General features: G+C 36.8%; 1 protein-coding gene across 1 annotated transcript in view; it reads right to left on the minus strand.

Annotated features, from left to right (window-relative positions):
- Nucleotides 1-383: 383 nt before the first annotated feature.
- The window catches only part of NUP205 (nucleoporin 205), a 51,685-nt gene continuing 25,093 nt past the window's right edge, over nucleotides 384-26,975 (minus strand). The window contains exons 19-43 of the mRNA XM_065671495.1: nucleotides 26,490-26,610; nucleotides 25,910-25,991; nucleotides 25,327-25,491; nucleotides 23,216-23,340; nucleotides 22,386-22,500; nucleotides 21,253-21,402; nucleotides 20,315-20,389; nucleotides 19,451-19,608; nucleotides 17,923-18,003; nucleotides 16,882-17,073; nucleotides 15,345-15,615; nucleotides 14,821-14,919; nucleotides 13,467-13,615; nucleotides 12,441-12,632; nucleotides 12,102-12,223; nucleotides 10,840-10,978; nucleotides 10,508-10,634; nucleotides 9,481-9,557; nucleotides 7,732-7,860; nucleotides 7,059-7,185; nucleotides 6,267-6,433; nucleotides 5,754-5,877; nucleotides 4,879-5,007; nucleotides 4,057-4,130; nucleotides 384-1,394 (exon numbers count right to left, since the gene is read on the minus strand). Coding sequence (XP_065527567.1) covers nucleotides 1,242-1,394; nucleotides 4,057-4,130; nucleotides 4,879-5,007; nucleotides 5,754-5,877; nucleotides 6,267-6,433; nucleotides 7,059-7,185; nucleotides 7,732-7,860; nucleotides 9,481-9,557; nucleotides 10,508-10,634; nucleotides 10,840-10,978; nucleotides 12,102-12,223; nucleotides 12,441-12,632; nucleotides 13,467-13,615; nucleotides 14,821-14,919; nucleotides 15,345-15,615; nucleotides 16,882-17,073; nucleotides 17,923-18,003; nucleotides 19,451-19,608; nucleotides 20,315-20,389; nucleotides 21,253-21,402; nucleotides 22,386-22,500; nucleotides 23,216-23,340; nucleotides 25,327-25,491; nucleotides 25,910-25,991; nucleotides 26,490-26,610 — 3,343 coding nt within the window. The 3' untranslated portion in view covers nucleotides 384-1,241. The remainder of the gene's footprint in view (nucleotides 1,395-4,056; nucleotides 4,131-4,878; nucleotides 5,008-5,753; nucleotides 5,878-6,266; nucleotides 6,434-7,058; nucleotides 7,186-7,731; nucleotides 7,861-9,480; nucleotides 9,558-10,507; nucleotides 10,635-10,839; nucleotides 10,979-12,101; nucleotides 12,224-12,440; nucleotides 12,633-13,466; nucleotides 13,616-14,820; nucleotides 14,920-15,344; nucleotides 15,616-16,881; nucleotides 17,074-17,922; nucleotides 18,004-19,450; nucleotides 19,609-20,314; nucleotides 20,390-21,252; nucleotides 21,403-22,385; nucleotides 22,501-23,215; nucleotides 23,341-25,326; nucleotides 25,492-25,909; nucleotides 25,992-26,489; nucleotides 26,611-26,975) is intronic.

Below are 26,975 nucleotides of genomic sequence, written 5' to 3' on the forward strand. Positions count from 1 at the left end.
CACCCGCATGTCGAGGGAGAGATACCACTGAGGGGCTGGGGGGATTCATTGCTGGTCTTCACTGAAATGGTGGAGAAACGGGAAAAAGCCCTGTTGAGCATCGAAGTGCAGCCAAGGAAACCGGTAACGCCCAGCGACGCCTCTGGAATAGGTAATTACCAGCAGGGCTGTCATTATCCCTGCGTAAGAGGTGATGTAATTAGTTTGTGCAGCTGAGCTGGGGTTGTTCAGCCTGAGGAAGGCTCCCGGAAGATCTTAGAGCAGGCTTACAGTAACTAACAGGGGGCCTACAAGGAATCTGGAGAGGGACCTGTTACAAGGGCATGTAGTGACAGGACTCCAAGGGAGGGACTTAAACTGACAGAGGGCAGATTCAGATTAGACATTAGGAAGACATTCTTTACTGTGAGGCACTGGCACAGGTTGCCCAGAGAAGCCTGTGGTCCCATCCCTGGCAGTGTTCAAGGCCAGGTTGGACAAGGGGTTGAGCAACCTGGTGGAGTGGGAGGTGTCCCTGCCCATGGCAGGGGCTTAGAACCAGATGACATTTAAGATCCTTTCCAACCCAAACCATTCTGTGATTCTATCAACAAATATAAAATTGCAAAAATTGTGAAATACTAAGTAATGAAAACCCAGAGGAGACAGAATTTGCAATGCACACATGGAGAACTGGGCTTTAAGATCAGACTGTAATAAGGGAAACCCAACACAGCTCATGTTAATGATGAGTTGTTATTTTTTTTTCTCTTGCATAAGAGACAAGGAGATATGAGTATCTCTTATGAGAACAATCTGTAACTACAGAACCAATTTACCACTCAAGCATGTTGGGTTCCTCCTCATGCATTTTATTCTGTTTTTTATACCCCTGTTCCAGCAAGAACAGCACGGAAAACTTTACTCCCCATTCTCTCTGAAAGCATCCATAAATGCAATATTATCACAGCTGCAGAACTTCTTTTGTTTCATTTATGTCCTCCATTAGAATTCTTTCTTGCTTGAAATTTTACATTAATCGTAAGTTTTTAACAAAACAATCCTTTATTTTTCCTGACAATTTGGGAGCAGTAAGAAAGAATACACAAAAAACCTGATCTCTAGGGATAAGAAAAAAAAAAGTAACAAAATATTTTTGACATTAATTAGAAAATGTATGATCTATAAAATCTAATGACCCAGAAAGCCTGCCCGTGTACATTTTTGCTTGCTTCAGGGGGCAAACAACATGTTTCAGTCTCTTAGGTCCTTGATATCCTCAGGAGACCACGGATACGTCTAACAAGAGCTTGAATAAAGGTGTACCGTGACCGAACCTTAGAATACAACCCTTCGATGTCCAGAAGCTTCTTCTGCAGAGATTCACCAAAGCTGTTTGCGGTTTCAATCTGAAGCTGAGAAACAGAGATTTGCTGCAGTCATTAACACAAAACCTTCGCCTTGCGGAATGTCAGCTTATCCATCATCAACTATCTGTCATTCCTTTCACTACGACTGATTCTCTAAACCACTTCTCAAAAGTAAGTTTTTTCTGACTTCCCTAATGAATACTGCATACATTCTTCCCTTATGTTTTTCTCTCTGTATTATATAACGGATGGTCTTTCTATGGGGGCTTGGGGGTGACTCAGAACATTTACAGATGATCCAAATATTACCACCTTACAACCTCACTGAATTTTAGGCATTAAACTCCTGTTTTACAAATCAGACAGTTTTACATAATTTAGCTTCTTCAGTTACAGTCATACAATCACTTCTTCCAACTGAAATTTTCCTAGTCCTTTAAGGATTGCTTAGGAGTTCAGAGTCCAATGTGCATAGACAACATTTTTCATTAATATGTATGTAAACAGTCACTGAAAAAAATAATTACATTCTGAAGTATTTTAGCAAGATATTACTGTGTATTTTACCTTTGAACAAACAAGACTGGTGCCTTATCACTAAACACACATACAACTATTCTTGTAATTCTAGATCTTATAAAGGTACTTGAGATTGTGCAGGAAAAAGATATTCTCAAAAACCTGTGCAAACAGCAATAGAAATGTCAGTGGGGTTTATTAATAAAAATTACTGGGTTTTGTCACCTCTGCATCAAATTTACACAAACTGCATCTTTTGAACTGGTGAGGATCATAAACTGTCACTAAAATCAAAGTCCAGAAAACTGCCTCTGAAGTTACACAGCTAGGAGCAGTTTTTCTTGTCAATATCATTATAAAAAAAAAAGCACAGCCAAGGTGGCACATCTTCACATTTGAAATAACTAATGCTAAGAGTATCCCTCATCTCCTCTGCATTTTACTTCACTTGCAAGTAAAGATTGTTATGCTGCAAACACTGATTTGACATCTAATAAATGGAACAAGGATTCTGTGATTCTATGCTAAAATCTTCCTACCTTGTTGGCTTTTTATTAGGTCTTTTCATTCTGCTTATCACTTTAGCTCTATCAGTTTCTGGCACATTTTCAATGGTGAGTTTTCAGCTGTATGTGTTTATGTGGAACTAAGTTACTAGAACTAGTTCTGAATTATATATATCACCTGGAGTCTAGTTTTAAGTAGATCAGAGAGAATAGCATGGATGTGGCCATTACTGATGCCAGAATTCTATCTGGGTTGTTTAAAACATTCATACACACAAGTGCATAGTCAGCTCTAAGTTTTAGATTTTTAAAACTTTTTTTTCTTTAAATGAACAATGAAACTCTGTGTTTAATTTGCACATATGATTCTGTTTCTGTCGCAGGATCTCCAAAGAATCCAATTGTGCAATACCAAAAGTAGTAAAACAGTGAATGACTGTGTGGTTGCAGCCTATTTAGAGCTCAGTTTGAGAGAAGCTGATCTATACTGTGCTTTGTGTATAAACCTCAGAATAAAAGTTTTTGCAGTAGCTTCTTGATAAGATTCTTCTCTCTATATGTGTTATTCTCTTTTTTTTTTCCTCCAGAAAAAACACATGCATCAAACTGACTCTTTTGTATTAAGCTTTTGGGCAGTGTGTTGTACAGTTTGTGTTTTACTGTAAAAATCTGAAACAAGTAACTTAGACTTGCATAGACAGAATAAGTGTTGGAACAGGACTGTTACACCACTGCTTGAAATAAAACATAAATTTTGAAGCTCAAAGCTGTCAGCTTTAATCCTTCGTATCGACTGTGTGCATGCTTTGTTTTATTAGCGTTTACCAATCAGGCTTTCTGTTGCAATAATTACTGTGATAGTTCCTAGGGTCAAGCAATAAGACAAGGGGCGATGGTTATAAACTAAAAGAGGGGAGATTCAGGCTGTATGTGAGCAAAAAAAATCTTTATAATGAGGACAGTAAAATCCTGGCACAAGTTGCCCAGAGAGGTGGTGATTGCATCATCCCTGAAGACATTCAAGGCCAGGCTTGATGTGGCTCTGAGCAACCTGATCTTGTTGAAGATGTCCCTGCTCACTGCAGGGGGGTTGGACCAGATAGCCTTTGAAGGTCCCTTCCAATCCAAACTGTTCTATGATTCTGTAAACTACGAAATCGCTGTGGAAGCAGAAATCACTTCTTTGCTAGGATGCACATTTTATAGTCTCAGTTTCTGTTGCCCTTTTTGATCTCATCTCTCTACAGCCTAGCTGTAGCTGACCTGTAGTGAACAGCTGCAAGATCACAGAAAATTGGGAGTTCTGCCCTCATGCTGCGAGGCTGTCAAGGATAACTCATGTTTTCAGAAAGCTGTTGTTAAAAAATACATACTGTTTGACTGGTTTATATACATAATAGTCTTTTAGTAAATCTAGCTGACTTTTCATTTAACTTAATATATTAAGACTTGAAATCATGTGCAGCAGCACAACCGCTACCTGCTTCATAATACTTTCAAGAAAAAACAAAAAAAAGAAAGGATTAATGAACCATCTGCAGTGTTTCATTAATCCTAAACTAAGTTACACCCTGTTGGTACACATTGTTCAGAGGTGGGAAAGTCAGTCAGACTGCTCTGGTTAGATGGCTGTCAGGTAATGAAGTATATTCTATACTTCTCAGTTGACCATCATATCTCACCTGTTCTATATCATGCTGGCTCACTCGATTCAGTCCGCTACTGAAATCCAAGATAGGCTCTGAACCAAAGGAATCTAGTGGTAGAAAATGAGACATTAAAATTATGTTGGCTCCTGCTCTCCACTCTCTTTTCCACATCAAGTTATAAACCAAGATTAAAACACAGTGTTTCAAAGTGGTTGGTAAACTTGCGTGTAAGAAAATGATAATTTATTTTTTTTATTTAAATGATTTAGAGAATATAAGTTAAGGCCATAACTAATTCTGATCACACAAGATGGCACCTTAAGCATAAAGCTCCTCCCCAGATCACTTCTCCCTTTCTGATTTCCTTCCATTCCTATTTTTTTCAAAAATACAAAATCCTACAGACTTCAAATTTTCTGGTGAATCAATGGTGCCTACAATTCTAGAAATAATTTTAAAGCCATCAATATTGATTTTAGTTCTTAACTTAATTTTAGATTATATTTCCTATAACTTGTTTTGATTCACTGATCTGGTTATATTATTTGAACTTCACTCAGTCTGAACAAGAGAAATAAAAAATAGTTAATGTTACATTCCTTTGCAGGTTGTGTGTAATAGACAAAACCCAAGATCTGTGACTCAACAATATTTGTATTGCCAGCTCTCCAGCAGAAAATCTAAAGGCATGCCAAATCCAAATGAAATCTCTTTTATTAAATATGAATGGCATAAGATTAATAGTAGTGAATCTAATTTTTGAAGTAGATTTTAAGAATCTACCTTGTAATCTACAGTTTTAAAGTTAACTATAAGAAGTTACTAAAATACAGTTTGATGTTTGAGAAATTTTACCTTGCAGCCTTCCTTTCTGGAAGGACATCCTGGAGGACATCAGTGGGTCTTGAGAGTCAGTGGGTGTGCAATGCAGTAGATAGTATTCCAGATGACGCCAAAGAATGAAGAGACATGTTTCTATAATATCTGTAGACACATCTCAGTGAAGGAGCCTAATTTTATTGTTTTGAGGTTGTACATTTACCATATGAGCTTATTTACACACTTTGAAGCACCTGAAGATGTTAACATCTGCCACCTGCAGCAGAAGCTTCTCACCTCCACTTCTACGGCATGGTAATGGATCGCTTGCACCCTCCTTACCTGCCTGAGCATGGTGCTGGCTTGGTTACTTCAAATGACTGCTACTCACAACAGGCAAGGTTGCAAGAGCACATTTCCCAAAGCAGGTTTCAAAGGAATCAGCTGCAGACAATTATTTTGCACATTACGAGGTACTTCCATAGAATTACCGATGTTTATGATATTAGGTTAATGCAAGGTTAACTGTAAGACTGGCAACTCCAGCTGCTCTGATAGGCACCTCAAAATTATTTTGCAAAATATTTCTTCCACCACACTTGCACATATGTGAATGTTTAGTGGGTCTGGATACTGAACTGAAGAGCTGGGCTGTAATAACTCATCTGTTATAATGTTGCAGAATGTCCTAGCAAGGTCTCCATGATGGAAACTACTAACCTGAAAATATTTACATTCTGACAACAGCAGGACAATACACTCTTATTAATTTAATTTTCAGAATTTCAGATTTCCTGTTTGCAAAATACATTGTTTGAAGTGGTCAGAAACAGAGGTTAAAAGAACCTGTTCCTATTTCTCTGCTTTTCTGGAGCATCACCTTGAGGGTCATTTCAATTTTAGAAGGATACAAGAACAGAGAGAAAGCAGCTTGGCTCGGTTGTTTATTAGCTTCACCAGGCGTCGCCTTGCCAAAACATACTTTTGGGAAGTGGAGATTTTGTCAACCCCAGCTGGCATAACTGACTGACACAGCTGTAGTAAGAAGAGGAAAAACAAGGAGACTGTAACAAATCACAGAACATCAAAAGAAATAAGGAAACAAAATTACTTATCAATATATAGAACTTCCTTGTTAGATACTGTTTCTTTAAGACGGCACTGTTTTAACTTTGCATAACCTTGCTGACCAAAAGTAGAGAAATTAAATGTAAACCAAAGCAACTATAACAAAAATCACAACTTTGTAAAATTTAAGCCAAGTATTTTCCCTGAAGTTATTCCATGGACCTTCTTTCATCAACAGTAGAAAGGAATACGTACACAAACTGGAACTATTTACTTGTCTAAGATGTTTTGAGTGTCTGTGACAGCTGTGTCTAAGTTACAAACAATACAAGGGCTAGAGTCAGAAGAACTATTACCTCTTTTATTTCATCTGGTGGGAGTTGCTCTACATTTTGCAGTTTGTTAACACTCTGACGATGGCTATCATAGTAACTGAAGAAATCACTAGTGCTTTGTTTCAGCAGGTAGACAATAATGCCCAAGCCAGGCAAGTGCCAGTATGGGACCACTGGTACTTGTGTATCTAGAAAAGATGACAAACAATTCAAAATTTAAAAATAAAAAAGAACAAGGACCCAATAATGTATGCTGTCAATAAAGCACTGAAAGATGTGAAAGTTTATCTTTTGTACTTCTGTGTCAGAAGTAATACCAATGAGACACTAGGCAAAAAGTTCTGTGGCTGCAGTACTAGAAGGCAGTCAGCATAGCACAGTACTGAGTGTAACATGTGAAATGTAACTAGGCCATAAGATTTACTGTTTAAAGATTTTAACCACTCAGCTGCGTAACAGCACACTGTAAGCTCTTGCCATGTTGCATAATGAACAGTTGCACTCAGCATCAAAACACATCTTACATGCCACGAATTAGGTGCTAGTTTCACCTAATGTAATCCAGCACAGATGTTGAAAAAAAGAAATGCTCACTTTCTCATGTCTTGTGCTATTCATTTACATACGCTTTTTTTAATTGATATGTGTGTCAGAGGCTGCCATGCAAAGTTCCAGAATTAGAAAATAGGCACCCACAGTACTGGCATAAAGTGACTCAAAGTGTATTTGATACTACAGCCTCTGGTTCATTATATTCTACTAGCCCAAAGTCACACCATTCAGTCTCACAAAACAGCAAGCCAAAAATCTCACCCTGACGAGGCCCATCTCGGTTGGTTGATTCTGACAGGCTAGGAGTAAACAGACAAACAGTGTGCTGAAAACTGGGGGCGCTTTGCAACATAAGTGACTCACAGTATTCCATCACATTTGCACAGATCTGCCAAAAGAAAATCACAGCATGTCAGTTATGCTATCTACAGGCTTTGGAGCACTGAATTTTAAATGGATAAATGTCAATAAACAACGTGTTTAGTTTTCTGTCTCCTCACCAAAATGTAATGATTCACTTTTCTGATCAGTTATAGCCTCTCTTTTATTTCAAGTCTAGAACTTGCAACCTTGCCTCTTTTCCAAGCTGCTAGTTAAAATTTCTGGTCAATTTTAAGTCCCCTTTGGCTTTAACTTACTGTTAGCCATTGCCCTCTATACTCAGCCTTTCTTTTGAAAATTTCTGATCAGTTTAAGGTGTCAAAGTTCACAGAATTTGTACTCAAAACAGTAATGGCTGCTAATGCAAATTTAAGTAACCAAATTTTCAAGGTTTACTTTAAATAGAAATAAAATGTGGGATCCTCTATCAGATTAAAAACAGCGTAGGGCATTACCACTATGGTATGAAAGCATGACAACTAAACACATTTGCACAGCAGGTAAAATGGCACAATTTGAGACTGAAGGTTCTAGCAGATTCTTGTGTCCTTACCTGTTGCATGGCCAACTCAATTTCATCCCTCTTGTTCACTCTGTCCCCCTGTGAGTTATCATCTTGCAGTTTAAACTGACGTAGTCTTTCTGAACCACCAAACCGACTTAGAAGTCCTAAGCACTGGCGCTGCCATAAGAACATTTTAATTAGTATCTCAACAAATGAAGTGCATGATTCTTTTCACTTAAGCGATACATTATCTCTTAAAACACAACAGCAAAAGAGCAATGCAGTTAAAACTTTTTGTAAACTATATCTTATTAATTATATTAAATGTTTAAAACATAATGTTTTAACTCATCTTTAATTGATTTAAAAATTAATGGCATTCTAAAACAGTTCCTTGAGAAACAAATGCAATTCAAATGTGCACAGCTTATGTCTCTTGCAGACTGACTAGCGTCAATGACAGTTTAAATTTACCCATTCCTGCTTTCAACTCCTTTACCTATATAGACAAACAATCAAAATCTGGATATATAGATAATAAACACCAGAGAAATAAGAGTGCAAAAAACAACTCAATAGTTTCAAAAAAAAAGAAGTAGCAATCAATAAATTTGGAGCTAGTTTACATGTGGCATGTTAAGATCACCAAAGTGCCTCAGACTGCAAGTCAATTTCACGTAGAACAGCAGGAAAAAAAAAAGATACTAAAAATTTATTGGTAATTACTTTTGGGGAAGGGTAGAACACTTAAATCCTTTTATTATAACTGAATAAAAATAACAAGACAAACTAGAGAGAAAAGCTGCAATAAAAGATGACTGATTCTGTAATTCTATGCTGTGATTCTATCCTATGATTCACTCAGTTCTGCTCAGAACAGCTCAGTTTTCAAATTAACTAATTAAAATTCCTTATGATTAAAAAAACCCCAACTTTCTGCTTTCCCATGGGAATTTCTTGCTGACATGATTCAGCAGAAAACCAAATATCCCAGCATTGCAGCAATCAGTTACAGCTCGCTACTTTGCTTCAGCCTGTCAGCCTGATAGTTACTATCAACGTATTCAGAGAATGTGTCTTTCTCTTTCAACCAGAAGAATTTGACAGGCCAGACCTTTCTACAGATAGCTTTCAGATAAATATTTCTTTATAAAAGCCCTTGCTCACATGACCCACAAAGCTTCAAAAACATTGCTGGATGCTGAATGCTGAGCTGTAAAGAGGTCTGCAATGATTTCGAGCTTCCAAAATAACTGCTTTCGAGCAAAACGTTATCTTGGCTTTCATTCTGGTTTCCAAGTCCAGGTTATTTTTAAAAGGGAAGGAAGCGAATAAAACACTAGCTTGCTTGATATTCCAAATTACTGGGCTGGAGATATGCTTGCAGCAGAAGTGGCAACAGAGTATTTCTGCATTACTTGGCATGCTCCAATTCTTCTCCTCCACATAAGGTGAATCCTTAGCCAGGGAGGGAAACAAAGTTCCTGATGCAGAACCGATGTTGCCACATGCTTTTTTTTTTTTTTTTTCTATTTGGTTGGGGGAATAAAAAGAAAAAAAGACGAAAGAAAAAAAAGCAAACACACAAAAAAACCCCAAACCACCAAACACACACAGAGCACACAAACCACCATACCACACACAATCCAGCTCCACCCCACCCCCCAAAAAAAACCCCAAACCATCATGGTGGAAAACATCCCTTTCATACTGCTACTAGTCAAAGTACAAAACCAGGAAAAAGCTCGTCTACAAACAATTTTAAAAGGACAAGTGTTAAATATAAAACTTTATTACCTGAAATCGGCCTATATGTCCTTGTAGCTCCATCTGCACCCCTTCACTAACATCAATGTCCAGCTCACTCAGCACTCCTGATAAAAGATACAGGCATTAACTGTTGTTGTTTGGATTCTTTTCCTTTCAAAATAAAAAAGGATTTATGCAGTACATTCATTTAAATATTGGCATTGATCAGAAAAAATTCAGCAAGAAATACAACTTAATAGTTTGCACATTGTTTGAGGAAAACATTTAGGTATGGAAAGAGCTAACAGGAGATTCATGACACAGTGTAGCTTACTATTCCAAGTAATGTCTGTATTTTAATTACTTAGGGACAGTACTTACTGTGGGGGAAGGAAGGGAAGTTAGCAATAAAATTGCAGCTGTTGTGCAAAGCTCAGTGTACTGTAAGCAAAAAAACATTTGGGCTCAACCTACAGCTTTGCACTCCTTTCTATTGTAGTCAGACATCTCTCTTGAACAAAGCAAGCCATTAAATTAAAATAGAGAGGTTATTATGAAATAGTAAGCAAGTCTTTTAGCACACAGAAGAAATCACTATATCCATCACAGTAATTATTAGTCCCTTGTGAAGATAAGTCACCCATGAGCAATGTTGAAATAAATAAAACTGGAGATGACATTAACAAAGATATGGGTATGCAGACAATTTTCTCTCTTCATTTCCTCAGTCATAGGATTTGCTGAATGAAAATTCTTTTTAAGATATCACATGCTCTTTGAACACTACTATTTGCAGGTCACATCAAAGACAAAAGTCCTTATTGATGGATAGCACAACGAAAAGAAAATGGGGAGTCAAATGCATACATAAGGGTACTTTGTCCACTGCAAATCCACCATATTTAGTTCAAGAACAATTACTTAACATTTTTTCATTTTCCCCAAAGCTATACATATTAAGAAAATTCTGTACTAGAGTAGGTATTCCCTTATATGTCTTATAATTTCTTTATAGAAAACAAAACCTGAGATTCATGCAGATGGGGTGAAGAGACTTCAAAACTGCAGTTCCTACCAGGCAAAGCTGCCTTGCTGATTATTCCTGTCAGAGAGGCCAGCTCCTGGAGAGACCCAACACTAACGTCTTGACATCTCAGAATTGCCTGGATAGTATCTGAATGGGAAATTAAAAACTGCAAAACCTGTATCACAAGAAGAAAAGGGAAAATATTAATTACTAAGAATTTAGCAGAGAGGAAGCAATACTTTTTACTTTTGGAGAATTTTAAAGTGGTCTCCCGTACCAGTGAGGATGGGATTTTAAAAAACACTTACTTTCAGAGCAAAAGGACACAATTTCTTTGAATGACCAGTAGCAGTGATACTTTAGCATCTTTTGGAACTTACCTGTCCTGCTGCTTGCAGGTGTTGTGCCATGCTGGATGTGAGGATCACCTGACACAGTTGAAGAGCTGGAAGAAGAATCTGGCGATAACGTTCCACTGGAGCAGGAATGAAGACAGGAGGATCTCTCATTCCATACATTCTTAAAAAGGTTTAAAATAGAGAAAGAAAAGAAAAAAGATAAACAATGCAAGATAAGTGAAGCCCACTAGTGAGACAGAGACTCAGCCTATAGTGACCCTCATGAACTTGCAAACATTCATATTTCAGTAACAGATCCGTACTTGAACTGCGTTTATATTGGAAAAGCAACAAATTTATGATATACAGCTGCTGCAATTTGCCTAGAAAGCTGCTGCCAGGCATTTTCCCTAAGCAGAGAAAATTACTTCTTTGTACTCTACTACATTAAATCAGATTACTTTGTGGTAGAAATATGACATCTGTTTGCTTATACATAAAACTAAATATTCTCAAATATTTTAGGAAGAGGTGCGCTTAAACTAAAGCAACTGATAAACACAGTCCTCTACAAGAAACCCACAGGGCTTTTACAATCTTATACATCTCATTGGCACTTTTAAACACTATACTTGTCTAAGCCTGGAATTTTTCCACAGTGTTTGAAACCCCTTTATGTCATTAAGAACTGTAAATTTAAAGCAAGGACCGAGGTTTGAAAGCAACCAAAGCAATTTCCCCTAATTACACAGTTTCCTTCTCTGAGATCTCTCAGTCATCTCACAATGACTAACAGTATGGCAACACATCAAGAAACTTGTCACGCAGTATATAACTGTGATTTTTTTTTTTTAAACACATCATAAAATATTTCTGAAATAACATTTACTTCACTGCTCTCGCATTAGCGCTCCGTGGGGAAGGACAAATTCTGCACTTTTTGTTCACCAACTGCAAAGCCCCCAGAATAAGTTTACAGTGCTGTTTTTCAAACATTATGTTTCAAGCATTAAATTACTTAACAGTAGTAACACATAGACCATTCCTTTCTAAGGTATCAAACAAGTAGGTTTTTACACAGTCTAAGTAACTGGGCATGCAAGTACAACTTAACACCCACTTATCTGCAATTTTTCTCTCAACAAAAGGTAGTTTTGAACTGAACTGATAGGTTAAAGAAGCACCACACACAAAAAGAATAAACGCACAAATAATTACTCAAAAGACTTCTGCCTATAACAAGACATCATTTGCTTCCAAGCTTACATTACAATTTCAAAATGAACTAGGGTATCAACACTTACCCCTGATGGTCGGTTTCAGGTCGCATGTCATACACTTGACACTGTGCCAGCCTCACAATCACTCCAGACCGCAACAGCTCTAGTGCCCCTTGCTGACTTTTAGCAACTCTAGTGAGGAATGCCTAGAGAAGAGACAGATCAGTATTGGAGATGCACGATGAGGCTTACGACAACTATTTTCTCTCTTGGATTTTAGCATGATTTCAAAGAGGAGTATTTTACTAAAATATCTCTGAGTACAATCAACGTGAAGTACAGACAAACAACTTTTGTTCAGGTAAAAAAGAAAACCCCCAAACAAACCACCATACCACAAAATAATTTCTGAAGTACTATTACCATTTTGGACTCATAGGTGTATAGCGCTTTAAGTAAGGGCGGCTGAGGTGTGAGCAAGCTCTGAAGGGTCAGATCATCATCTGCTAGGCTATCCACAAGCACCTTCAGGTAGCCACTATTGGAGAGATACAACAGCCACTGCTGCTGCTTGTCTACTGAAACAATGCGATCAAGTAAAGCCAATGCCAGCATCTGGGATAAGGGAAGAACAAACAAGCAAGCAAGCAAGCAAACAAAAATGAAAACATAGTTAAATCTATAAGATCAATGAGATTTTTAACAAATATGAAACGCTAAGCAGTTGCTTCTAACAGCTTCTTTAAGACAGAATGTGTTTCTGCATTACAATGCAAGCCTTTATGCTAAAAATATTTTAAGATTTTTTGATGGTGTAGTATAGTATGAGCCAGTTACTTTTCCCCTATTATTCTTTAACAAAATATTACAGATATTGTTGACCAATAACTATAAATACTTTAATGAAGCATTGCTACAAGCGCTATTGCTATTTAAAACTAGTTTGCATTCCCATCTATTGAAGTTAATATAAAAAAATAGAATCATAGAATCATAGAATAGTTAGGGTTGGAAAGGACCTCAAGATCATCTAGTTCCAACCCCCCTGCCATGGGCAGGGACACCTCACACTAAACCATCCCACCCAAGGCTTCATTTCTTCTTGAAGTCACAGGTCTTCCCAAAGTAAAAAAATAAACCAGTAAGATGACAATTTAAAAATACTAACAAATTAATGCCACAGCAGTTCATGTCTGCAGTCTTTTGCAGCAGTGCTTGCTACCCTTAAACAAAAGGACACATAGCTTTTTCGAGAAACAAGTTAATATAGATGAATGCTCCTACTTTCAACAGCTTGAAGGATGAGTGGGAAGACAGAAATATGAAAAAAATTAATTATCTACAAAAAATGTTCTTGTTCTACCTCATAAAATTTCCCCTCTCTGCCCAGTAGTAAGGTGTTCTTTAAAACAAACAGAACAGCAATTGCAAAGGAATAGACTGATTTACCCGGCCTATCTCATGACCATCACAAGCATCACGACAGACCACCTCCATGAGAGCTGCCCCATAACTCTCAATAGTTGCCATGTTTTCCCGTTGCAATTTACTAAACACATCTTCAGGAGCTGTCAGACGTTCCCACATCGTTTTTTTAGCTGTAAAAAGCAAATGAAACAAAAAATTAAAAATGCTAAGATGGGCAGCTTAGCATTAGCTGAGGCTACATCCCCCAGGGCATTCTGTCTACCTTGCAACGGAAATGCCCCAAACAATGGACAGGGGGGTTTAATTTAACTGTTTTCCTACAAATCTAATCTTTCCTGAATACCACACACAGGCCAGCCAGAATAAAAAAGGTGTGTGCCTGTATACATCCACCACCCTTGCAAACAGTATGCTTAAAGTAATTCTAAGATTCAGTACATGTAACAGAGTATCTGTTAGGCCTAAGAATTTTCACAGGGACCAAAACACATTGTTTGAGGGAAGTAAACAAGGGCACTCTAAGTGGGAAAAGGCTGAATCCAAAGCCAGTAATAAACTACAAAGGGATCATAACAAGTTTATAGACTGTGGTTTTTTTTACTACTGTAGCTTAAAATGCTGGCCAAGTAATAGAAGAGTCTGCAAGCACAGTACTAGTCACAAGTTTGTTTTTCAATCTTTGTCCAAGTTCCAAGATGAAACAACCATTAGAAACACTGATGAATCAAATATTTAAGCCATTAACAGAGAAAGCACGGTCTCTACCATAAGCTCTCTTGGTTAAGCAGCAGCTCTGGCTGGCTTATGTTTTGGGGGTAGGGGGGGATGTTATTTTGTTTGTTTTCCCCTTCAGCTAAACAATCAGAAGAATATGAAGTAAACCTGGGGGGTTTGGTTGGTTGGTTGTTCTGGGGGGTTGGTTGGTTTTACGTTTTTTTGTTGCTGTTGGTTTTATTTAATAGGATCCTGTGATTTGAGTGTACATACAGATGTGGAGGAAATGTATTTCTAAAGTTGGACCTACTTGAGAACAGTTAAGTTACAAGTAATCTCCAGTCCTTTGACAATTTTGTAGCCATGATGCAATTTTGTAGCTTTAAATGGACACAAATGAAATACCTTTTTTGGTGCTGGAGGTCAGAAATTTAGTATCTTCATCCAGAACAATAAATTTTGAATGCATACATAGCTAGACAGGTCACAGCAGAGGAAGATGCGCATCATTTAGGATAAGCAGCTAATTTCAGAGGCTCTTGGGGTAAAGTTATTTCTATCTACATCATCTACCTATTTCCAGAAGACAACTGTATGCAAGAACTCTACTGTTCAGGGTTTAATAACATTTTTTGTTTTCCGTAACACAGTTGGACCATACCTGCTTCTAAAGTGTCTGGTTCATCTGGTCTCTGGGCAATCTGCAAGTAATAAAGCAGTGATCCATAAAGATGTGTCCTCACTCTCTGGAAGCCACCACCTGTTAACAAGAAACATTCACAGTTAAAACCAAATAGATGTAAATTCTATAACACCATCTTCCACTGGCACTTAATTTAATTTTCTTATGTCAATGCTGCCAGAAATGAGTAAAACAACTAGATTTCTTAAGTCAGAGTTCTATTGTTCACATAAAAGTGCAAACAAGTAAATTCAGCAAGTTAATGCTGCTCCAAAAGCATGGCAATATGATTCTGCTTGTTGTTAAGATTTAAAAATAAACAAATATTGCACCTCCTTTTTTTTAATTCTTGTTGGTAACATTACTTAGATCTATATTAATCATGTTAGATCTACCTAACTGACTGTAATAAAAATCTTCACTGCAGTGCCAGGAAGCAGCTCAACCCATCTTTTTTACTCTTGGTTGGATTTTCCATACACACACTGCGAGGGTCAACACACCTGTTTTCAAAATGAAATCCAGCAGCTTTTTTAAGATGATGTGGAGGGAGGAGTCACCAATGGAAGCAAAACCCATGGATATGCTCTCAGAGCTAGGTGATGAGGTAAAAGAGCCATCCAACATCAAGGCGTACTGGGATTGTCCTGCCATAGGGAGTGCAAGTGGCTGTTTCTGCTCGGTTTTCATGGACTGGCTCAGGTGGGCAGTCAGGGTGAACACAGCCCCTGCAACTACCGGCATCAACTCCTGAGCTGCATCATCATCAAGGATCTTAATACAGAAGAAAGGAAAGAACAGGGAAAAAAAAAGAAAAAAAAAGTAGAAAAGTGTCTGATTGCATGAGCTATTAAAGCAATTAATTTAGCTTCTCAACTATTTCGTTTAGGTATGCCTAAGGATTTCATTAACATGTCACTATTCAAAACACATCAAAATCATTAGTGTCATGAACTTGTTCAGAAAGATGAGTTGAACATGTTTTAATTGAGAAGACCATTAGTATTCTGGGGGGTATTTACACAAGTCACAGGCAGGAAGATAATTAAATCTGGATGGGGAAATGGGAAGAAATGCATTGACATCTGACTTGCTGTATTAGTAAAATATCTAAACTGAGGTTAGGGAAAGAACAATTGACACCCTCTTGGCTTTACAGCTATTTAATAAAAATATTACTATTAAAAACAAAACCAGGACTATACTAAAAAATACATTTTAGGTAACTCTTACAGAAAAAAAAAAAAACCACCACCCCAATGTAAACTGCAACAACAACAAACCCTCAAATAGTTATTTTTTTGCTTGAATAAATACAACATTTCAGTATATATTTCTCAAAACACAACTTGTTTAATCAGGAAAACTACCAACAGCACAGCTCTTACAATAAATAAAAGATGCCCCAGCAGCCTAAACAATGCAAGGACCTTCCATTAAAATTTGTCTTTGAGACTGGCTGGGTCGGTACTAACTGCCTAGTCTGTCTCAAAAATTATCAGCAGTAAAACATTGAGACTCTAAATATTTTAAGACAAAGCAAACTCTCACATTTCCAAAAGTCCTTTGAATTGTAAAATCTTTATTTTTTCATCTATGAAGCTTCATTCTAGCAATTTTTCAAAAGCAGCACCAGTATTATTTGCAGTGAGTCTAAACACAATAGATGATCAACTGCAGTTCTGTCTGCCTTCATCCTTCCAGTGAGTTCTTCTACGCTCCTCATCAAAATGGGCTGTTTCCTTTTTACACACCCTTTACAGACTATGATCACACCAGATTATACTGAAATGTCTTTGAAATTTGTCAATATATGGTTCATAGTTCAACAGCAGCTATGGAAGAATTCAGAGTATCCCCTCTGTTCACAGTGCATTCAACTTCAGCACAGTAACAATCAGAAAACTAAAAAGAATACTAAAAGCAGACAAATATTGGAGGGATCACAATTAAGAAGGCTGCTTGACAAGTAATTTCCCTCACGTAAAAAACTACAGCAACAAATTTCAAGGAGATGGTTGATTTCCAGTATAGAATTACCTTGTCATGCACATCCTGCAATAGTTCACGGATAATCAGTTGCTTGTCCTCAGCCTGTATGAGATCCTGGGGGCAGGCAGTGAGTATGATTTCCACCAGTTGTCTCCATGACTCTAAAGCATGCCTCTTAGCATGGAGGCACTGCAGCAGCTTGTTACGCTCCACTACATAGTGCAATATAGTGTTGACCTCCTGAATACCCATGACAAAGACATTGAAATAAAATAAGTTAATGGCAAAGACAGATTTCAAGATGACAATTTTATCTACTAGTAATAGTGTTTAGGAGGTGGGGGGGAGGGTGAAGTTTAAGCATCTCAGAAACAAGCTGCTATTAATCATTTTAACAAGATAGGCCAATCCATTTCTGAGCGGCTTTTCACAAGGCCTTTCCATCACGAATGTCTCATGCTTGTAGTGGGGAGAGGAAGGAGAAGGGAGGAGAAAGGAATTAACTAGGGAAATTCTTTTCTAAAATACACTTGAAAATCAAAACAAGATCAACTATGAAAAGTCTCTGTGCCTTTTCTTTGTATTTTAGTCTGACTCGTTTCTCCCTTATCCTTCAACTTTCAAACCCATTTAGCCAATATGACCTAAATTTAAAAGATGGCAGGAAGCTCAGAAAATAATTAAACTCAGTGTTCAGTGAAACTACAGCTGTGCAGAAGAAAGGAGAAATTAGTGTCCCCTGAGCCCAGTGTGGCTGCTACACTCTGTGCTTGTGAACAGCCAGTCTTGACATTAGTATGTACTGCTTTCTGTTCAGTGGGGTGGGAACTGCAATTATCAGTAATGGCAAGGGAAAAGGTTAAAGAAATAAGAAAGAGACTCCAGTTCTGCTATTTATGGAACAGTACAGTAAGATATAGTTACTCTTACCAAATTTTAATTTTTTTTAAATTATTATTTCTTTCAGGCATTACTAACTTAAAGTTAGGGCTCAAATCCACAAGCTTTCATGGTAGAAGCTTACTGCTTGACAGTAAATGAAATTCACCAAAAGCAACAACAAACAGTAGTTACTTTTTCTATACTTACCTCCATAAATAAAGGCCTCTGGCCTATTGCTGCCATTCCTTGAAGGGCATTGATTTCTGCAACCAGAACTCTGTGAAGGTACTGAAATTAAAAGTTAAAAAAGTTAAAAAAGTGTAATGGTGTTGTGGAATGGAGAACTGGATAAAAAACTAAAATTCATGGGTTGTGATAAAGACAGTTTAACAGGACAGAAAAGGAAGGGATAATAATAATAGCAACAATAATAAAATAATAATAATAGAACATACAAGTGATGTGCAATGCAGTTGCTCACCACCCACCAGCCAATGCCCAGCCAGTTCCCAAGCAGCAGTTCCAAGCCAGCTTTCCCTCTAGTTTATATACTGAGCATGACATGCTGTAGTACGGAATATCCCTTTGGCCAGTTTGGGTCAGCTATCCTATGTCTCCTCCCAGCTTCTTGTGCACCTCAGCCTACCTGCTGGTGGGGTGGTATGAGAAGCTGTAAAGTCCTTGATTTACTGCAAACACTAAGCAACAACTAAAACATCAACGCGTTATGAACATCATTCTCATCCCAAATCCAAAATACAGCACTACACCAGCTACTAAGAAGAAAATTAACCCTATCCCAGCTGAAACCAGAACAAATGACAAGGAATATGACCTGTCTCTCCTTGAAGGATTTAGAAGATGGATACATAATGACAGATGCAACCAAAGGACTGAGATTCAAACAAGTTTTACTCATTTTTTTTAGGTTTCTCCCATACTTCATTCTCTAACTACAGTACTTTCAGTTGTCCAGTCTGTCTCCCTACTCACTGCACTTCTCATTTCTGCACTTATTCATTTACTTCTGGTCCTAAGTTGTTCTGTCCTTTAATGAGCTCTTCTAACACATCACATTCCTTTTCCTCTTCAACCTCCACTATAGTTCTCTGACACAGAAGGAAGGGTTTGTTTCCTTTCATGTCTAAAATATATTTTCCAGTATAGAATAGCTGGTTCCAAACAAGGAATAGCTGCATTCCTTCACCATCAAGATGAACTGTATTTTACATTCTGCTCCTGCTCTGTCCCTTGTCTCTCAGATGACAAATTTTTCAGGACTATTTATCACACACTTGTCAAGTACCCATCACAACGTGTTATTAACTTAACTAAAGCCTCTAAGAACTACCGCAGTAGACAACAGTGTTGTGTATGTAATTGTGTACACATACGTAGTACTACACAGTTGCATATATTGGAGATTAACTAAATACGTAAAACAGATGTCATATCTGCAACATCACTTAGGTATTCCAAGATGGGAAAAATAAGATAAAAAAAAATTCATGAAAATGTCTTAAATTGATGTATCTGTCTAGTGCAGACGAGAAATCAGTGTGTTCAATGCAGAAGAAATAAACTAATCCAAACTGTCTGTATAAATTATGCACATATCTGAAACAGCTATACTTTTTACCTTCAAGCAGTTTTCTAAGTATTATTAATTCACTGATCATTTTTATTATTATTAAGATATAAAATAGCACATTCAAGACCACAGACCACTGCACACCTTGACATTGCAGACCACTTGTCCACGTGCATTCTTGTGCTCGCAATTAGCAATGACTTGCTCAATCTGACCCCACTCAAAAAAATCCAGTTGTAAAGGCTCTGGTATGTCCTGACGGAAGTCAATTGAATCCAGGATACTTAAGATCTTCCTGCGCACTGGAAATGCAAATCAATTCAAACTGTATTCAGCAACATCAAGGGGAAAACAACAAAAATTCACAATAGGAGCCTAACTTACACTTGTAAATCCGATCTTAATGTGTAAAATTTCAAAATAAAACATTAAATATTCAGAAAGTGCTATCAATCTATATAAAGGGTTTAAAAACATTTTCTAGAGCCTTAAATTTTGTGTTACACTGAATCATTCTCCTGTTATGTATGCATGTAATCCAATATTTAGAAATACAAGATTCATATTTCTTCTCCTAATTAAGAGCAAGTTGGTTTTCAATGAGAACCACACAATGTTTTGTTGATACTCAGAAACACTGTAAGGAATCTGAAGTTACTTAGCTTTTATATTCTTTGCTAAAGCTAAACATGTTTAGCTTTACCAACAGTCTCACTGGTTTACACTGCAACCCTGCCATGCTGCCCTTCCACAGATGGGAAAGGGAAACAGAGGAAAAGGGAAACAGACTTCTAACTTCCTTTCCAGTTCAGAATTTCCCACTCACTCCAACCATCTACATCAAGGTTCTAAAATTAAGTTTTTTTACGCACACTAAATGAAATTGTTCTAGGTACTGCTGCTGCTTAGGAAGTCTACCGCTGTCTTTTTCAAAGTGTCCTTTCTAGAGCTGGCCCTCCCCCCATTCAAAAAAAGTTTACTGAGTCAGTAAACAGTCAGAATGTTTACCTTTGGAAGCAGTATCAAAGTGGAGAAACCCACTGACTGATCGACTTTCATCTTCCATTCCTCCTTCACCATCAGCTGAAGGTAATGAAACATAAGTTTTTTTTTTTTTAAATACCACCTACTTTATTAATACTGAAAAAGAGAGAGCACACACTGACAGGCCCTTCACATGGAAGTCTTCTAATACAGCTTTGTTTCTTAATAAAATGAAAACAATAGTTATCTCACAAAGTTGGCCAATTATCAAATACAGATTAGACAATACTAGAAATGCCAAAAAAGACACCCCACCCTCCAGTATGAATAACACAGCTGGATGAACACTGTAAAATGAGTAGGGTATTTAGACACTGTTTCCCATACTGAGATCTCCACAAAGATGAGAACACAGTGCTCAGACCTATAGAAGTGAGAGAAAACACCATATTGCTGCAGCCCATTATATTCTAGTTATTCTGTTTATTTTCTTCATGTAAAGAGTTTTATTACTGCCTGTTTCTCTTCCCATTGATTCACTTTTTCCTCTGCTCTGAAACTCTGAAATCTTGCCTTGTTATTTAACATTGCATTCTACATCATATTGGGATCGTTTTTGTAATGTTATAATGTCAAAAGCAAAATTGACCTGTAGGTACTATCTAGTATCTGAGAGAGGGTTGGAAATATGTAATAGACAGAAGTTAGGACTGAGAAAAACTTTGTCTAAAACAGTTTAGTAAGGAAAACCTTCCACCTCTTCTACACAGTGACAACATGACCTAATTTTCTCACTTCAGAGTCTAAAACACCATCATCTTTCTTTCCATCCCTCCAGTGGCAATTCCAGACCTGACACCACAAATGAACTGTCACAAGCTTATGGAGAAAAGAATTCAGATAACGCCCCTCACACTTCCATTTATTCAAGCTTATTTACCCTCACAATAAATTCCTCTTACCCAAGTATGGTTTCACAGGCATGTCATCAAGCAGCAAATGCAGCAGTCTCTGCGTGTGGGAGCGCTGGCGATTCAGAGATGTCACTCGCATTTCTATGGCTGCAGTTTTCATCAGCCAAGACATTTGGTTCAGTGTTGAAATTTCATGTTCTGGGTGGAGATAAGATAACAGTTATAAAATTGAACATAAATATTACTTAGTCCATTTTTCATTTTTCATTTGAGAAATGTTTTAAAGGATGTCATTATCTGCTCACTGTTTGTTTATGGGACAAAATGAACATGTTGTTATTGTGAAAACAAATCATACACATATATGCAATTAAGAGTAGACACATAAAAAAAACTGGATATAAATGTACTAACAGTCTTTGTGGAGAATGCAGTGCTTCATGAGCAAATAGGGTCAGTTCTAATTTCAGCCAAAACATTTACACAAAATAAACTATAACTTTCATCAAAGTTGATAAGGTTTGAATGTAGGTCTCCAAGAACCTTCATATTCTATATTCATCTAATTTAGATTCTTAAGTTACAATAGAATTATCCAAAGTGCTTTACCCATGCTGGATACATGTATGTGAATGCTAAGTTTACTATCATTTAACAAAGAACTAGTGGTCAAGCATCTGATAAAGTGAGTAAGTAGATTTATTCAGTATAAGACACCTAAGAAACTGTTTTGGTCTGAGACATTAAAAACCATTTATTAGCTTAAAAATAAACACTGTCACCAAATAAAATTACTTTATTCAAAGGAAGGGAAAACACAGATCGTTATAAACACCAGCCTTCTATTCCCTCAGTTCTTCACAGCATTCTTACTCTTCAAAAGTATTTTGTTCTGTAGCATAATCTAACAGAACTACAATGACAATTGAAATATCAATTAGGATTTGCTTCTGGAGACTTAATGCATTTGAAAATTTAGCATTCTTTTACAAAAGTTCAGTGCTAATCATCTAAACTTTCTAAATAGGCAGAGTTCAATTTCTACAGAATTAAAAGGTTAGCAGAGGTAATAATTAATTCAGTTTAATAATGCTACCTATATTTCTTCTTCTGTATTCCTAGGGAGTCAAAAGATAAATTGGATTTTAAACATGCACAATCTTATCTTAGTATAAAGTTACCTTTGACAGAAAACGGCAAATACTGCAGCTGAGTGAATAAGAAATCCTGGCTGGTCCTCAGGTATCTCATAGTTGGACCTGACGTGTCAGAGCATGCACACAACTGATAGATCACCTGACAATCAAAACCAGTACACAGCCATTTATGGAATTTATTTTAAAAACAAACTAACCACCAAATCAAAATATGCGTAACACTGTTTTACTGCTCAACTATTATTACCTGTATTTACAGTAAGTTTTCCACTCCAAAGCTGAACATATTATATATAACAGATGTTGAATTATAGCATTAAGGGAGTACCAGTGTGTAGATGATTCCAATGGCTATTTGCTCACGACACCATGTAAGCCTTTCTGTCTCCTCAGCTCACTTAAAAATGAGTGTCTTTTTATGTCTCCAGGTTTACCAAAACAGGAAACACAATCTTTCTTTTTTTCCTCCTTCTGCAATGTGGCCTCTTTCACTTTTAATAGTGTTTAAAATCCTGCCTAGATTCCACATATTTTCAACATAATATAGGTGTGCAATAATATGACTATATGATTTAAAGCTAAAAGTCAGCTACCTTGTACATATGTCTAATTCAGCTGTTTTCCTCATCTCATCTCCTTAGACAGACGTACATACATTCTGTCACTGCTACAGAATAAAGAAGAGAATTTTATTGGCTTATTTGGAATTATTTGTTATCTTACTTGTTGGCAAACTGCAGTTCCAAAATTTAAAAAAAAACAGTAATAAATCATCAGCAATCTGTATTCACCAAGTAGCTAGTTTTATTTAGAGTCTATTTTCACTGTATGTCAACAGAAAACATGATGAATACCTGGTAACACAGTTCTGCAAGATGAGGAGACTCCTGAACTGCTGTAGGCCCATTTCTTGTTTCGGTACCCTTCTCTAGTATGTTCAAAATAGCATGAAGGCAAGTCCGCGGGCAACCCAAGACACCTTAAAACAGAGAAGTAATTTCTTAACATTCTTGATCTTACTAGCCCCAGCAGCAAATGTCGGTTAGTACACAGAATTACAGAAACTAAATTGTTCAGATACCTTGTGCTGCACTATACTGCTCCACAGAGCTACAGCAGAAATACCTGGCAGAGTTTTTTTCTCCATTAATTAAAACAAAAGATGGAACTGTGTTTCAGCAAAATTCTAATGAAAATATTTATTGTTAACCTGTAGGCTTTTGAGATGCTGGTGAAAGAAGATAAATGATGCAATCAAAACTTAAGAGCTTTTCCTTCAGTTCTACGAAAAAGATTCAATTATACTCTTTAATATTCTGCATGAAAATACAAATTCCTGCTCTTAAAAACTTTTAACTGAATACTCAGTTGACAATTTCAAGAAGAGCTTGAAATTCCTCTATTTATTTTACAATTACAGCCATTTTATGACTAATGCTTCTAGAGGCACCCGATACTGCAATCAAGGGGAACGGGAAGGAGATTTTAATACTGAAGTCAAAATCCTGACTTTTTGCTTTCTTCCTTTAGCAAATTAATTCTTTAATCAACCCAGAAAGATATCCTGACACACTAAAGGCATCAATAACTGCAGTTCTTACAGGGAAATCATCTTTGTTTGGCATGTATAATTTATGCTTTAGTAGGAAATTATTATCTCATGGCAAATGGCTTATGGTCATTATTTTTTTACATTATGCGTGGGATAATTCAAATATGTGCACACCACTCTCTCATGGCTTTGAGACAAAGTCCCCTGTCACTGACCTAAGATATGAGACCCTGTAAAATCGTGTGGGTACAGATGAGTTACCTTATCACACAACTACAGAATTTCAAAATACCTAAAACATATACCACTGCAATTGAAAGCTCCTTTGCAGATGAAAAAAATAAGCTGGCGTTTCTTTTTCATCTTTCTGATATATCAAATAACTTCAAGACTTCTTTTTTTTTTTTTCCCCTTATAAAATCTAGGTCCTATCTACACTTCATTTATAACTATGAAAGACCAAAAATTGCTGGGCCACAGCATCCAATACAAACCTAATGAAAAATATTCTTCTCTAAATAACTAAAATGAAATGTTTGTTCAAACATGTTCACATAAAACATCCTTTAAACCATCAGAGAAAATCTCGAACTTTAGACTGGAAGGGATTCCATGACGTCCCAACTCCAAACTACTGCTCAGTTATGATATCAGACCGGATTGTTCATGGCTTTATACAGTTGGGTCTTGAAAAGTTCCAAACATGAAGACTCCTTGAACTCTCTGGCCAACCCACCCCACTGCTTCACGGTCTTCATGGTGAAAAAGTTTCTGCTATATCCACTTGGAGCCTCTCATTTCAACTTATGCCCACTGTCTCTCCCTGCCACACACCTCTGAAGAGCCTGGCTTCATCTTCTCATTAACTTCTTTGTAAATATTAAAAGACTACTATCCCCCCAAAGCCTTCTCTTTGCCACTCCCTCAGCTTCTCATAGGCTCAGTGCACCAGCCCCATGACCAGCTCTGCTGAACTTGCTTAAGTTTATCAGTGTCTGTCTTGTACTGAATACAAGTTAGAAACTGAGGAGGCAAACGACACATACTAACATACTATTTTTCTCACCATTACAAGAAACATCACAAATGTCACTTCTGTTGCTTTAAAGTTCATATTACCATATATATATATTTATACATATTTATATATATGTATCTCACTTCCCCCTGCAACTCTAATTTCAAGTCTGTTCCAAAATCCAATTTAAACAAAGGATCAAATCTTAACGCTGTTTAAATGCTGCATTTGGTAGCAACATATATTTTACTTTAGCTTTTGAAGAGCTGAAAAAGGCCCATTGTATTATTCTTAACATTAAGAGGAACTGCTTCTCCCCATGAATTTTCCAATAAATATTCTCAATATTGGTAACAAAACAGATTAAATGACAGATCAGTGTTTCTTCCTCATACCTGGATCTTGCAGATTTGTGGTGCTAACAGGTTTCTTCAGTTCATACCCCAGGAGATACAGAGCAAGGCTGGGAGGACTACACTCAAGAGATGTGATAAGGAGATTCAGAATATGGATCCTTGTTTCATGATGGATTCGTGCCTGCTTCTTTTCAGGCTCCAGCTCTTGATTAAAAAAAAAAAAAAAAAACAAACCGAAAAGTGAATAATGAAGTGAAGGAATCCATTTAATGGAATAACCCTCAGAGCCTTCTAGTCAAACAGAAGAAAGTGAAGGCATCAATTTATATTAGTACAAAGGGATACAAGACCAAAATTTCAAATTACTATTAATACAGCTCCAGATAATGCATCCAAAGCAATGCTGTCTTCTGAAAAAAACACTGTTTGTAGTTGGCTCATCACACTGTGGACATATATTAACAAGACATTGGTGCTTTTCATTCACTTAAAGGTCGAGTTCTATAGAAAACAACACAAGAAAGGGATTTTCTGACTTAAAAGCACTTTCTTCACCTCCCATTAATTTAATTCTATACAAAAGACAACTACATGAGCCATTTTTAAGAAGCCTTTTACATACCCTCATCTGGATTAATTAATTCCTCTGCATCTTCATTGTCCAAACATTCCACAAACCCAGCCATCAGCTTCTGGCTAATACTCTGTATTCAACAATGAAAGGATGAAAATGAAGAGGATTTTAAGTGTATTAAAAAGAATACCTTTCATAGTTCCCTGCATATAAGTTAACATTAGTTCTAGACAAAAATTATATAACCTGGTTAATAAGCAGGAGTTAAGAGTCATTGCTGTTCTAAACATAGGTTGGCAATTAGCCACTGAACAGAAAAAGATCTGCTCTTGGCATATATGATAGGTTATCCTCACAGGTTGAAGACTATAAAGTCAAGAAAAAGTCTTACTATCTCAAAGAATATTGTTCTTTCCCTTCTTGCAAACATTAATGATTTTGGGGTTCTTATTTTCAATTAATGTAGTTGCTTTTCACAGTGCCACAGTGACTTTTTAGAGGTAAGTAGATATGACATATATAGTTCTAATATACTTGATCTAGAACCCTGTCCTTTAAAGTAACACTGTGGAATACTAGTATTTCTCCACCAGTTTCTCTTTCCAGATCCAAAGAAACCACCACTTACCTGATCATGTGTGAAATCACCAACTAGCTTTATTTGGATGTTGGAATTACAAGAAATACAGCACAAAATCTTAGCACTTTCAAAAGCCAGTTCAGGATTGCTGCTTCCATGACAAAGATACCTTGAAAAATACAAGATTATTGAAATGAATTGTTGAGAATTTTACTATTTCAAAATGGTAAGACACAGATGAGAAATTAAACAACATTTAGAACTAAAACATTCACAAATCAAACTACATGAGATAACGTTAAAGCTACAAACCAACCTTAACTCTATATGAGACACTTAACACTCCTCTATTAAAAGAGGGGTACTAGGCTGAGTAGGGATAATAATCTCTTCTGGAATTTTACCATTCTTTTTATCCAAAATCTAGCACAAACACTACAGAGTAAGTTAAAACAACTGGTCACAGGCTCAAAGCAGAAACATGGAGAAAACAGCTTCAGATCACACAGAAGTACGTGTCACTGAAGAATCAAA

The sequence above is a fragment of the Lathamus discolor genome, chromosome 1 (genome assembly GCF_037157495.1).
Source record: "Lathamus discolor isolate bLatDis1 chromosome 1, bLatDis1.hap1, whole genome shotgun sequence".
Classification (NCBI taxonomy): domain Eukaryota; kingdom Metazoa; phylum Chordata; class Aves; order Psittaciformes; family Psittacidae; genus Lathamus; species Lathamus discolor.